This window comes from Oryctolagus cuniculus, chromosome 9 (assembly GCF_964237555.1).
Source record: "Oryctolagus cuniculus chromosome 9, mOryCun1.1, whole genome shotgun sequence".
NCBI classification, from domain to species: Eukaryota; Metazoa; Chordata; class Mammalia; order Lagomorpha; family Leporidae; genus Oryctolagus; species Oryctolagus cuniculus.
Window position 1 is genome coordinate 60,940,279 of NC_091440.1, and position 12,881 is coordinate 60,953,159.

The following is a 12,881-nucleotide window of genomic DNA, read 5'->3' on the forward strand; positions in this document are numbered from 1 at the left end:
GTAAACATGCTAGGACACACAGAGGAATAAGATAAGACTTCTCTAGGCTTTTGAAATGTCTTGAGGTAGTTCTGAAAGGGGGCTAGAACCCTCTTCTCATGATGTAATCATGTGAGTGATTCTGTCAGATTTTGTTTTTCAGTTCTATTAAGAGACCCAACAGAGGATAACATAATTCTTGCTAAGAGAAAGAAAGAATGAAAGTCAAACACTTGTCAAGGTTTCCAGAAACACAGAAATACAGGAATATGACCAGCATTTCCCCTTAACTATCATAACAGAAGCCAAAGGGTTTAGGTAGCTAAAATACCAGCATGTAGGACATGTGTGGATGAGCACTCTGGAGTGTCCAAGTGAGAGAAAGTCCCATCAAAACAACAGGCAGTCCACTGAGTCCCTGATCCCTTTCTCCTGGTTCAGACACAAGAAGAGACCAAGAGAGAGGGAGTTTGACATGGTCGCATTTGATTGAAGCTGTAGAAGTAGTTTCTCATTTATGATAGTGAAGGATACAACATCAAGGAAGTAAGCAAAGCCAAAATCCATCAGACAAGCCAGAGGGGCAAGTCCAGTTTAGTCAGAGGCCACAGCTGGCCTGTAAAATTAGGACCAGAAGAAGAGTCACTAAAAATGACAGCAGGCTGGGTGGTTTGAACTTAAATAAAGAAATGGACATTGCCTGGAACATATACAAGAGTACTTACATAAAAAAGTTAAGTTTATTGTAGTGCAAATCTATTTTGAAATTCACACACAGTTTTTCATAATGTGAATTTTTCATGAACATTTTAATGATCCCTTATATTGTCTGTGACTTGCATTGGCCAAATCTGAAGGCAGCAGTTTTGAGATAAGTAATGTGTTGGGCAGAAAAGTGTACACAAACTGTAAAAACAGCCACCACACCACTGAAAAACAGGATGACAAGGCCCTTTTTGTTTGTTAGGTACTCTCCAAAGACTTCCTTACATACAAATAAGTCATATGGAAAGTCATTTCCTGATCCTCTTGGTTCCCCAAGTTTAGAAGTAAGAGAGCAGATAATCTGCTGTGTACATTAGGGAGATGTGATAAGCCGGTAAGTACCACAAAGGCTGGAAAAGTGATACAGAATTAGAAATTAGGAAACAAGTGCTATTAGAATCTAAAATTAGGATTAGGTTTAATTTTACTAGAATTTAACAACAACAAAACAACGAAGGGAATATATGAGTTAATTTCAGGTAAACAGATATTATTTTATAAAGATTAAAGATATAAAAAAGCAAAAATGCTTTTAAAATGAAAATATCAAGGTTAATATAATATTATCTGTGGTCAAATTGTTTGGAAAGAATAATGTTTCCTCAATAATAAAAAAAAAGAACTATTGATACCTAAAACCACATGGATGATCCTAAAATAAGCTATGTGAAAGAAACTGGGGGGAGGTGGTGGTGGAAGAGAGTACACACTGAGGGTGACAGTGGGTGATCCTACACCAGGCTGGGAGACTGCCTGCCTAGCCCATGCAGAAGGTTAGCCTGACTGCTGGCAGGCGGCAGGAGCCCTAGGCACGTTAACCCCACCCCCACCTTCTGCCACAGGTAAACTGCTTCAGGGTGTGGCCCAGGCCCATCAGGAAAGCTACCATAGCCTATGTGACCTTCAAGCTGATTGGAGAAGTATAGCAGTGACAATATCAGCTCTATCCTATAGAATTAGTGTTGCCCTGAATTAGCTACAGCCCCTCTGGCTGCCCTTTAGAAGGTGCGCTTGGTCATTAATAAAGCAGATATGTTCACCAACACTTGTCTCCAGTGCTTCTTGTGGAAGAGTGCCTAGCCTCACCCATCCCACAATGCTCAGGCCTTGCAGGATAAGCCCACAGTTGACTAATGTGTGGATCTCTCAGGATGCACCTGCTGGCTAGAAAACAGAAGATACGGGGCCAGCGCCAGTGGCTCACTTGGTTAACCCTCCGCCTGCGGTGCCAGCATCCCATATGGGCGCCGGGTCTGGTCCTGGTTGCTCCTCTTCCAGTCCAGCTCTCTGCTGTGGCCCAGGAAGGCAATGGAGGATGGCCCAAGTGCTTGGGCCGCTGCACCCACATTGGAAACCAGGAAGAAGCACCTGGCTCCTGGCTTCGGATCGGCGCAGCACCGGCCATAATGGCCATTTGGGGAGTGAACCAACGGAAGGAAGACCTCTCTGTCTCTCTCTCACTGTCTATAACTCTAACTGTCAAAACAGACAGACAGACAGACAGACAGAAAGAAAGAAAACAGAAGATACTAGAGTAACCAGAAACAGATACCTGGGGTTAGGAGAGGAGGGAGAGAAGGAGCATGAGGGAGAGATTCCAAAGAAGCCTGAGGATACTTTGGGTGTTACAGATATACTCATTATCTCTACTGTGGTGATAGATTCATGGTATACAGCTGGTCCCTTTAAATATTCAGTTTATTATATGTCAACTATATCTCAACAAAATCTACAATAAAACAAAGCAAGACTTTGGCAAACTAAGTCCTTTACAGGAAGTTATTTGGGACATTTTGCTGAATTTTCATATTAAGGAACATGAAAAGAATGATATAGGGGTGGGAATTTGATCTAGTGGTTAAGACACAGGTTGGCATGCCCACATCCCCAACAGAATGCCTGGGTTCCTGTCCCAACTCTCTTTCCAGTTCCAGCTTCCTGCTAACGTACACCCAGGGAGGCAGTGGGGATGGCTCTAGTAGTTGGGCCCCTGGCATCTTTCTGGAAGATGTGGATTGAATTCCTGTGAGAGGAAAACCTGTGAATTTGTGAGAGGAGGTACACTTTCTCCATCAAAAGGAAGAACCCAGCACACTTGAAGGTGCTTCAATAGTTCATGGGAAATAGAATGAAAAATAAGTTCATTTTGATGCAAATTTTTTTGAAATCCATACATGAGAGGTATTCAAAAAGTTCATGGGAAAAGTATGCTTGGATTTCAAACATTTTTGCATCAAAATAAATATCTTCTGCTTCCATTTTTCTACAAACTTTTAAAATTAACTCATATAGTAATAAATAATTGCACCCCTCACAGGTACAAGGTTTAAAACCATTCCTTGACCATGGAAATGTTCAATATTATTTTCAAGATCAAAATTTCCTTAAGCCTTTTTATTTTGGGAATGAAACACAAAGATTTGAATGTAAAAACCTAGATCTATCTTAATTTTGGTAAAAAGTGGCATGGCGTGATTTGCTAGCTGAGATTTTTGAGTGAGCAGGAGACAATGCTTAGATCTTAACTGTCTTCAAATGTGGTGAACATAAAAGAGCCCAGAAAATCTAACTGACCAAGGATTGTGCTCAGAAGTCCAGTTATGGCTCACCACTGACCACTGAAGACTCACTGCAAATTGTTCTCACTGTTCATTAGCAACCAGTAAAAATAGAATATTCAATTAAAATGTAAAAATATTAGAGCATATCTAAGAGCAACTAATCTTTATTGCTTTCATTAGATAACCAGAATTTTTTCTTGGTATAATAAATTGTTAATAACTCACAGAAACTGTCACCCTCTCATCTATGCTTTGGACAACAGCAGGAAGGAACACATTTAGCAGCCTATAGTATTTGTACTCTTTTCTGCAAAATAAGTTTTTCTCATCAAAGGAAGCATTTCTATTTTGGTACTTACTTCCTCCTACAAATGCAAGTATGATATCTGGGGTGTGTGGTCATTATGCTTTTTCTAACCACCACGTCCATGGTACCCCTAATGTCTTGCAACAAGAGAAGGAAGGTCTCTAATTTTTCTTAAGCTATTTCCTTGGGCATATTAGCCATATGATTACCTACAAAGAATGTGACAGCCTTCAGTACATTCTGAATTAAACAACTTATATGATTTTGGTGAGGACCTAGTATAAGATGAAGGTTGGCAAAGGGGTCAAATGTAATTGTTGAAATGAGTGTCACGTTACAGTTTAAAGGGTTATTGGCCCATTGTTAGCAGCCGTTAATTATGAGATCCTATGCTTGTCAGACTTGTCTTTAAAAGGTATCAAAGAATTCCTAATTGACGGTTCCTAAAAGGAAATTCTGCTACTCAGTAAATTACCTAAAACTGGATGAATAAAATTACCTTTATCTGAGTACCCCAAGTGAATAGTCTCACATTCAAAAACATTTACTAGGTAGTCTACAATGTGCCAAAATACAAAAACAAGACACAAAGTCTTGACAACAAAAGTGCCAAGTTCCAGTTATTTCCTGAGGCTCAGCTTCCTTTGAAGGTGTGAGAGAGTAGTGTACTGCATAGCAACATTTCAGTCAACTACAAACTTCCTATACAATGGTGCTCCCAAAAGACTGCACTGCCAGATGCTATAGCTGTCTCAGCTTGTGTCAGTATTTGCTATGATGTCCATACAACAAGGCTATCATCTATAATCCATTTTTCAGAACAGACCCCTGTTGTGAAACAATGCATGACAGTACTGATGAATTTTCTCTTTCAACAATTTGAATTTTTTCATTATTATTAACAAAAAATCCTGCTAGTCACAAATATGAAAATGGTTTCTCTCTGACAGTAGAACCTCAAGTCTAAATTTACCAAACTGGATTTAAAGTCTGACAGTTTAAGTCTTCCTTGGCCTTGGAAAGGGCTAGAGGAATGTTTGAGAAGGCTTCATCACAGAGGAAGCGACTCTTGAAGGAATAGAAGTTCGCTAGGCTTATTCTGAGACATGAAAGATGATGCTGGCAAGTATGCATAGATATTACCAAACACTGCAGGCAATGGAAGCCAAAGAAGGATTTAAATAGTGATGTGATCAAATTTATGGATTAAACTTCTAGCCTACTTGTATGGAAAACTGGTTCCATTCACTAAGTTTAGGAGTTCAAAAAGAATAGTAGTCTATAGAAATTAACTCAGAATCCCCTGGGACACCTAACAGATGACATCTCGTAGTCACATGGCACTTAGGACAGAAAACTAAATTGAAAAGAGCCTCTAATTAATACTCAGCCTATCAATTACAGGTGAAGACACAGGGAGACTGAAGCTGCCTAAGGAGAAGAAAAGGCTAAGGAGAAAACACTGGGAGCTACCAACCTGAACAATATTCTGAAGCCTCTCCCCACCTCTCAAGGCAGATACTAGTCACTTCCTCTTCTATACTCCCCACGAATTTTGTATAGAACTCTAACTGACATTCAAAACTGCACTGTAGTTATTTATTTGCACATGTATCACAGAAGACAGTGACTATGTCATCTCGGGCTTGGAACTCAATAAACATTTAACCTGAAGAAAAGAATGAAGTAATGTTAACCATCAATAACCACCATTTGTACTCTCCAAATCAGTTCTACCCATATATCAGACTATAGGTCTGGGAACTATTCTGAGAGCCCAGAGAGTGACTAATTTCATGCATTACCTTTATGATATCCAAGTTCAACAACATCATCCAATCACTGGAGTTGGAAGAAAAGTTTTAAAGTCAACATTTAGGTGGTATTACTCTATATACTAGAGGAAATTGGTTTTGGAATCCTGATCCCATGGAGGTAGGAGGCTTATTTATTCAAGTAAGATTACGGAAGCTGTTCTTTCTGCTAGGCAGTTCCATCTTATTTTCTACCCCCTGCCAGTACACAACCCTACAAAATCTTTCCCCCTTAAAAAAATCTTTCTCTGTCATTTATCTTTGATCTTTTCTCTATTTTAAAATGTCCCACTATGTAACCAAAGTGTTCATAACAATAAATTAAATAAACCTGAGTTTATGTAAATACAATCATAAAGGTCAACTTGCTGAACTCTAGTTCTGTGATTAAGTATAGAAGTGAAAGATTAGATGATTTGGGTCAAGAGTTTCTTATCTGTAGTTCAAACATGAATGGCAGAAGTGACATATTAGACACAGACTGCGCATAGGATCACTCCATGCTGGATATGGATTATATGACTTACAGGAACAACTCAAGAAATAAATTGATTTCCTCACTCTATACAAATTTCCTGTACTATGTCTATTTAGTTAAGCTGGTAGCCAATAAACACAACCCTTAAGGAAACACTGTAAACAAACATTTTATAGCCCAAAAAGAGAACACATTTATTCCAGAAATACAAAAGATGGTTGCAAAATTAAGACATTTTCCCTTTTCCCAACAATCCAAACCATCAGGATGAAGCAGATTCTGTAACATGACTATGTTTAACAACAAAATAGAGGGGAAAACTGCTTATAATCATAACAGTGTTGATCAGGTCAAAAGGAGGAGACTGAGAAGGAAAGAGAGAATTTGACTTTTAACTGGTGAAAATGTTTCAGAAAAGACAGGAGAATCATTGTCCAAAAACATCTTACCTCTGAAAAGCTAATTAAGGCCCAGTAAATTCACAGAACATGAAGGAGGGAAAAAAAAAAGAAGAAGAAGAAGAAGTTCAGCCTGGGAGGTTCAACAAGGTGAAGAGAGACCAAGAAAACCAGAAAAGTGGACATGGAGAGAGATCTAAGGTGATGTAGGAACTACAAGTATGAAGAACAAGTTCAGATTAGAGGTTGTCAGAACACAGAGGAGATTTAGAAAACAGGGACAGTGTCTGGGATGGAAAAGTGATATATATATCAAATAGAGCCACTTCCTCTTTAGTGTTCCCATAGCATTGTTGTACAGACCACTACTCTAACTGTATTTTAATTATTATTCATACTATCTCTCTTCAAGTGTAGGTAATTGTTAACTTTAAGAAAAACAAGGCCGGGCCGGCGCCGTGGCTCACTAGGCTAATCCTCCACCTTGCGGCGCCGGCACACCGGGTTCTAGTCCCGGTCGGGGCGCCGGATTCTGTCCCGGTTGCCCCTCTTCCAGGCCAGCTCTCTGCTATGGCCAGGGAGTGCAGTGGAGGATGGCCCAGGTGCTTGGGCCCTGCACCCCATGGGAGACCAGGAAAAGCACCTGGATCCTGGCTCCTGCCTTCGGATCAGCGCGGTGCGCCGGCTGCAGCGGCGGCCATTGGAGGGTGAACCAACGGCAAAGGAAGACCTTACTCTGTCTGTCTCTCTCACTATCCACTCTGCCTGTCAAAAAAATAAAAAATAAAAAAAATAAAAAATAAAAAAAAAAAGAAAAACAAGGCCGGCGCCGTGGCTCACTAGGCTAATCCTCCGCCTTGCGGCGCCGGCACACCGGATTCTAGACCTGGTCGGGGCGCCGGATTCTGTCCCGGTTGCCCCTCTTCCAGGCCAGCTCTCTGCTTTGGCCTGGGAGTGCAGTGGAGGATGGCTCAAGTACTTGGGCCCTGCACCCCATGGGAGACCAGGAGAAGTACCTGGCTCCTGCCATCGGATCAGCGCGGTGCGCCGGCTGTGCCGGCCATTGGGAGGTGAACCAACAGCAAAGGAAGACCTTTCTCTCTGTCTCTCTCTCTCACTGTCCACTCTGCCTGTCAAAAAAAAAGAAAAACAAGATATACGGCAGATTAAATGGCATGGCTATGTATATAGTCTTCGTGCTAACATAACAATGAAAACACTGGATAAAGTTCTGAGCAAAATTATTATGTAACTCTTTAAGAAGAATGCAAGATGGAAGTATGTGTGTGTGGTAAGAAGAGAGGAGGTGAAACAGCTAAGCCTTAATTTTTCATGTAAGAAATCAATAGAAAATTCTTAAAGTTGAAAAATAAATCAATAAATAGTAATGACAGCATGTTCTTTAGTGATGTACAGGTAAACAGTAAAAGGAACAGTTGAGAATGTCTCACCTCTTTGGGATGAGAAGTAGGGAAGGCGAGACTGTCATGGAACCAGTAACAGGGAAAGGGTATATTTTCATAAAATGCTATGAGTAAGAAACAACAAAATCCAGTCATTTGCAACAAAATGGAGGAATCTGGAACACATCATGCTGAGTGAAGTAAGCCAGTCCCAAAGGGACAAATACCATATGTTCTCCCTGATCGGTGACAACTGACTGAACACCAAAAAGGAAACCTCCTGAAGTGAAATGGACACTATGAGAAACGGTGACTTGATCAGCATAGCCCTGACTGTTAATGAACTTAATACATTATCCCTCTTAGTATTTTTTTTTGTCTGTTCTACTTAATATGACTGGTTTAATTCTGTAATTATCACACAGTTAATCTTAAGTGTTGAAATTTAACTGAAATGTGATCCCTGTTAAACATAAGAGTGGGAATAAGAGAGGGAAGAGATGTATAATTTGGGACATGCTCAAGCTGACTTGCCCCAAATGGTAGAGTTAGAAACATAACAGGGGATTCCAATTCAATCCCATCAAGGTGGCATGTACCAATGCCATCTCACTATTCCAAGTGAACAATTTCAGTTCACAATTGATAATAATGAAAGGACTAAGAGTCAAAGGGAGCACATAAACAAGTCTAGTACCTGCTAACACTAACCGATAGAATAAATAAAGGGGAGAGTGATCCAACATGGGAAGCGAGATACTCAGCAGACTCATAGAATGGCAGATGTCCTAAATAGCACTCTGGCCTCATAATCAGCCCTAAAGGCATTCAGATCTGGCTGAAAAGCCCATGAGAGTATTTCAGGCATGGAAAGCCAAGACACTCCGGCAAAAAGATCTCTGTGAGTGAGATCCCAGTGGAAAGAACAGGTCTTCAAAGAAGGAGGTACCTTTCTCTGAAGGGAGGAGAGAACCTCCACTTTGACTATGACCTTGTCTAAACAAGATAAGAATCGGAGAACTCAGAGGGCTTCCATAGCCTTGGAAACTCATGACTGGAGCATAGGGAGATTACTGATGCCATAGACAGGAGTGTCAATTGGTAAAGTCAACAACAGGAGTCCCTGTGTACTTACTCCTCATGTAGGATCTCTGTCCTTAATGTGCTGTACATTGAGATTTAATGCTATAATGAGTACTCAAACAATATATTTCACTTTGTGTTTCTATGGGGGTGCAAACTGTTGAAATCTTTACTTAATGCATACTAAACTGATCTTCTGTAAAAAAAAAAAAAAAAAGAAATTATCAACTCCCAACTTGACTCTCACTGGGATTAAACATGACAATAGGTCTGATCTGATTTTATCATCATTTAAAAAAATCATCTATTATTTTTCACTTTATGTTTCTGTGTGGGAGCAAACTGTTGAAATCCTTACTTAATGTATACTAAGCTGATCTTCTGTATATTAAGATAATCGAAAATGAATCTTGATGTGAATGGAAGGGGAGAGGGAGTGGGAAAGGGGAGGGTTGTGGGTGGGAGGGACGGTATGGGGGGGAAGCCATTGTAATCCATAAGTGGTACTTTGGAAATTTATATTCATTAAATAAAAGTTAAAAAAAAAATAAAAAAAATGCTATGGAAAACTGGCTCAAATTTCATGTATGTCTAATATTGATAAAAATGGAAACAAAAATTTTAAAGATAAATGAAGGAAGCAAGCTTGCTATGACCTCTCTCAACCTTCTCATACAGACCTCTGAAGATAGAGTCAAGCTCGGTTTTTACGCATGAGGGAGACCCAAATCAGTTGTGAGGGAGGTGTGAGGGAAACTAAGAAGCACCACTAACCATGCTGAGCCACACCCTGAACATGATCTCATGGCTGCTCTGTTCCTAAAAATGTTTTCATTTGTAAACTACTAATGTCAATGAGGGAGAACGTGGGTATTTTTACAGAAAAGGATTATCACTTCCTAGATATTTGGCAACAAGTCCAATATTCCTGATATCCTAAAGGAAACTGCCAGGCAGGATTGCTGTGAGCTAGCGCCCAATTGACTTGATGCATCTATGAAAATATAGACTCTTGGGGCTGGCACTTGTGGCATAGTGGGCTAATCCTCCATCTGCAGAGAGTTCCAGCTGCTCCACTTCCGATCCTACTCTCTGCTATGGCCTGGGAAACCAGTAGAGGATGGCCCAAGTGCTTGGACCCCGTCACCCATAGGGGAGAGCCAGAAGAAGCTCCTGGCTCCTGGCTTCAGATCGGCTCAGCTCCAGCCCTTGAGGCCCTTGGAGAGTGAACAAGCAGATGGAAGACCTTTACATCTGTGTCTCCCTCTCTGTCTGAAACTCTACCTCTCAAATAAATTAATTTTAAAAAAAGAAAAGAAACTATATTCTTTTTTTCTCTGGTGATTCACAAATAATGTATAACAGCTAAATTTTATAAACTTAAGGTAGAAAATGAGAGAGATCTTTATAACTTTGCTCCTCTAAGAACTCTATCAAACCAAACTGAGGTAGAAAAATTTGATAATGTACACTTCAGATTCATAAGCAGATAAGTAATAAGTGAATTTTTTAATAACTTATACAGTGCTAATGGGAACTTTAGCATTTCCCCTTCTAAGAAAAAGAATCTTAAAACAAAAGTTTGCTGGAACTTACATACAATAATAAATATGTCTAATTATCTTTGTAGAATCTTCATGTTTTAAATATGGTAGCGAGCCCTTTGGGGAGAGAAATCTCAATTAAATAAGGTCAGATTAGGTAACAAGGAGCCTCAATATAGCAACTTGAAATTATGTGAAAATATCCACGGAACTGTAATAAGCTGAAAACCACTCACATGCGCCAAACTTCCTCTGAGGGAAAGGACAAGGTACAGCTGAAGGAAGTAATTTTCTTTTGAACTTTTTATGTTGAATTTTTTCAAATGCATAGACAATTTAAAAGAATAAAATACAAACACCCATATTTCCTCCACGTAGATTTTGTCAGTGATGAAGATTTTACCATATTTGCCTTCTCACTCTTGCTTGATCCATCTCTCCTCCTCTCTGTGTGGTATGTGTTTACATGCACACATACCCATATTTTTCCCCTGAATCATTTGAAAATATTTTTATTTAAATTTTATCCTGTTACTATATAAGCATCTCCTAAGAATAGAAATATTCTCCTTTATAACCACAATACCATTAAGATACATCAGAAAATTAATACTAGTTCAACAACAGCATGCAATATACAAGGGACTGACACAAAGTTGATGGAAAATGCTGATTATCTTCTAATTTCATTTCTACAAAGTTTTTGAAGCTCCTTCATATATAGCCCATTTTAAAACTTTTCTAATTGTTTTCTGTAGCTGGTTTCATTTTGTTCTCTGCTCCAGGATCCCATCAAGTATCACACATTGCATTTGGTTGTACCATCTCTGGAAGGAATGCTTAAATCAGCCAGAATGCTTTATCCTGCATCAGGTGGCATACCCCAGGAACAACTGATGACTACTTAGGAAGGCAGACATCATTAATTGTGGGTCCAGCTATTGTTTTGCTGAGTGAAGCCAAAGTATGAGGCCAAAATTGGATGGGTAGTAGCAACAGAGGAGGGACTGCCTTCTTACCACCATGTTTTCATAAAAGGTTGAAACAATTACTTAGGCTAAGGACACAGAGCACACCTTGAGCAGCAAGTTTTAAGAAAGAAGGACACTATTAGCATGTGCAGGACACCAAATGATTGAGCTCTTCAGTGATTCTAGGTTGATACTAACTTAGAAAATAATGAACAATATTAATTTTAACTTAACAAAAAGAACAATGTACCCCCAAATTACCTCATCTGTAACTGCTCATCTGACATTTGTAGCTCCTCTTTTAAACGCTTATACCTGTCTTCTCTCAGCAGCCTCGAGCCATCATAGAGGCTTAGCTCTCGATCATGGATTAACCTAATCAAATAAGAGAAAGTCAGGCAACAGGATCGATCAGCTTCAAACACTGACATCATTAGAGGCAGAATCAGTCAACGTACTAATTTTGTCTGTTATTTCTGGCAATCAAGTCTAAAAATTTCTTAGATAAATATTTCAAAATTTCAAGTTGCTCATTCCTGTTACACTCAGAAAAACCACTGGATTATTCAATGGAGGGAAGAAGCCATGAATGCTAAATATGGATAGGGAGCAGGAAGAAGGAGAGGAAAAGAAACATCTGAATGAGTGTCTCTGGATAACCATGAGAGGCACATGAGTACTGATGACAAGCCAGTTTGGCACACACTCCCTTGAGTCAAATGTAACTCTTTAAGTGATGAGATTATCAAAATATTTCTATCTTTAGAATTATAGACCTAAAATATAAAAAATCTCCATAATGAAATAACTACATTGCTATTGCACATTCCAACACAGATGGTGATCTAATCAAACCACAAACGGCATTGTCTTCAATGCTGCACTGGCTGACAAGCACTGCTCTAGAGGCTGGTGCTGTGGCACGGTCTGTGATGTCAGCATCCTGTGTGGGCACTGGTTCAAGTCCTAGTTACACCTCTTCCAATCCAGCTCTCTGTTAATGGCCTGGGAAAGCAGAAGATGGCCCAAGTGCTTGGACCCCTGCACTGACATGGGAAACCTGGAGGAAGCTCCTGATTCCTGGCTTTGAATTGGCTCAGCTCCGGCCATTGCGGCCATTTGGGGAGTGAACCAATGGATGGAAGACCTCTTTCTCTGTCTCTACCTCTCTGTCTGTAACTCTGCCTCTCAAATAAATAAATAATTTTGTCTTTAAAAAAGCACTGTTCAGGCTGGCACCATGGCTAAATAGGCTAATCCTCCGCCTGTGGCGCTGGCACCCCAGGGTTCTAGTCCCGGTCGGAGCGCTGGATTCTGTCCCGGATGCTCCTCTTCCAGGCCAGCTCTCTGCTGTGGCCTGGGAGTGCAGTGGAGGATGGCCCAAATCCTTGGGCCCTGCACCTGCTTGGGAGACTGGGAGAGGCACCTGGCTCCTGGCTTTGGATCAGCGCGGTGCACCGGCCGCAGTACGCCGGCCGCAGCGGCCATTGGGAGGTGAACCAACGGAAAAGGAAGACCTTTCTCTCTGTCTCTCTCTCTCTCACTGTCCACTCTGCCTGTCAAAAACAAATAAATAAA

The 12,881-nt window shown here is 40.3% G+C and overlaps 1 protein-coding gene across 2 annotated transcripts in view; it reads right to left on the minus strand.

Moving 5' to 3' along the window:
* Positions 1-12,881, minus strand: part of VWA8 (von Willebrand factor A domain containing 8) — a 407,530-nt gene that overhangs the window by 239,940 nt on the left and 154,709 nt on the right. For both annotated transcript variants that reach the window (XM_008260014.4, XM_051850641.2), the window contains one exon: positions 11,565-11,678. In XM_008260014.4, the coding sequence (XP_008258236.2) occupies positions 11,565-11,678 (114 nt within the window). The remainder of the gene's footprint in view (positions 1-11,564; positions 11,679-12,881) is intronic.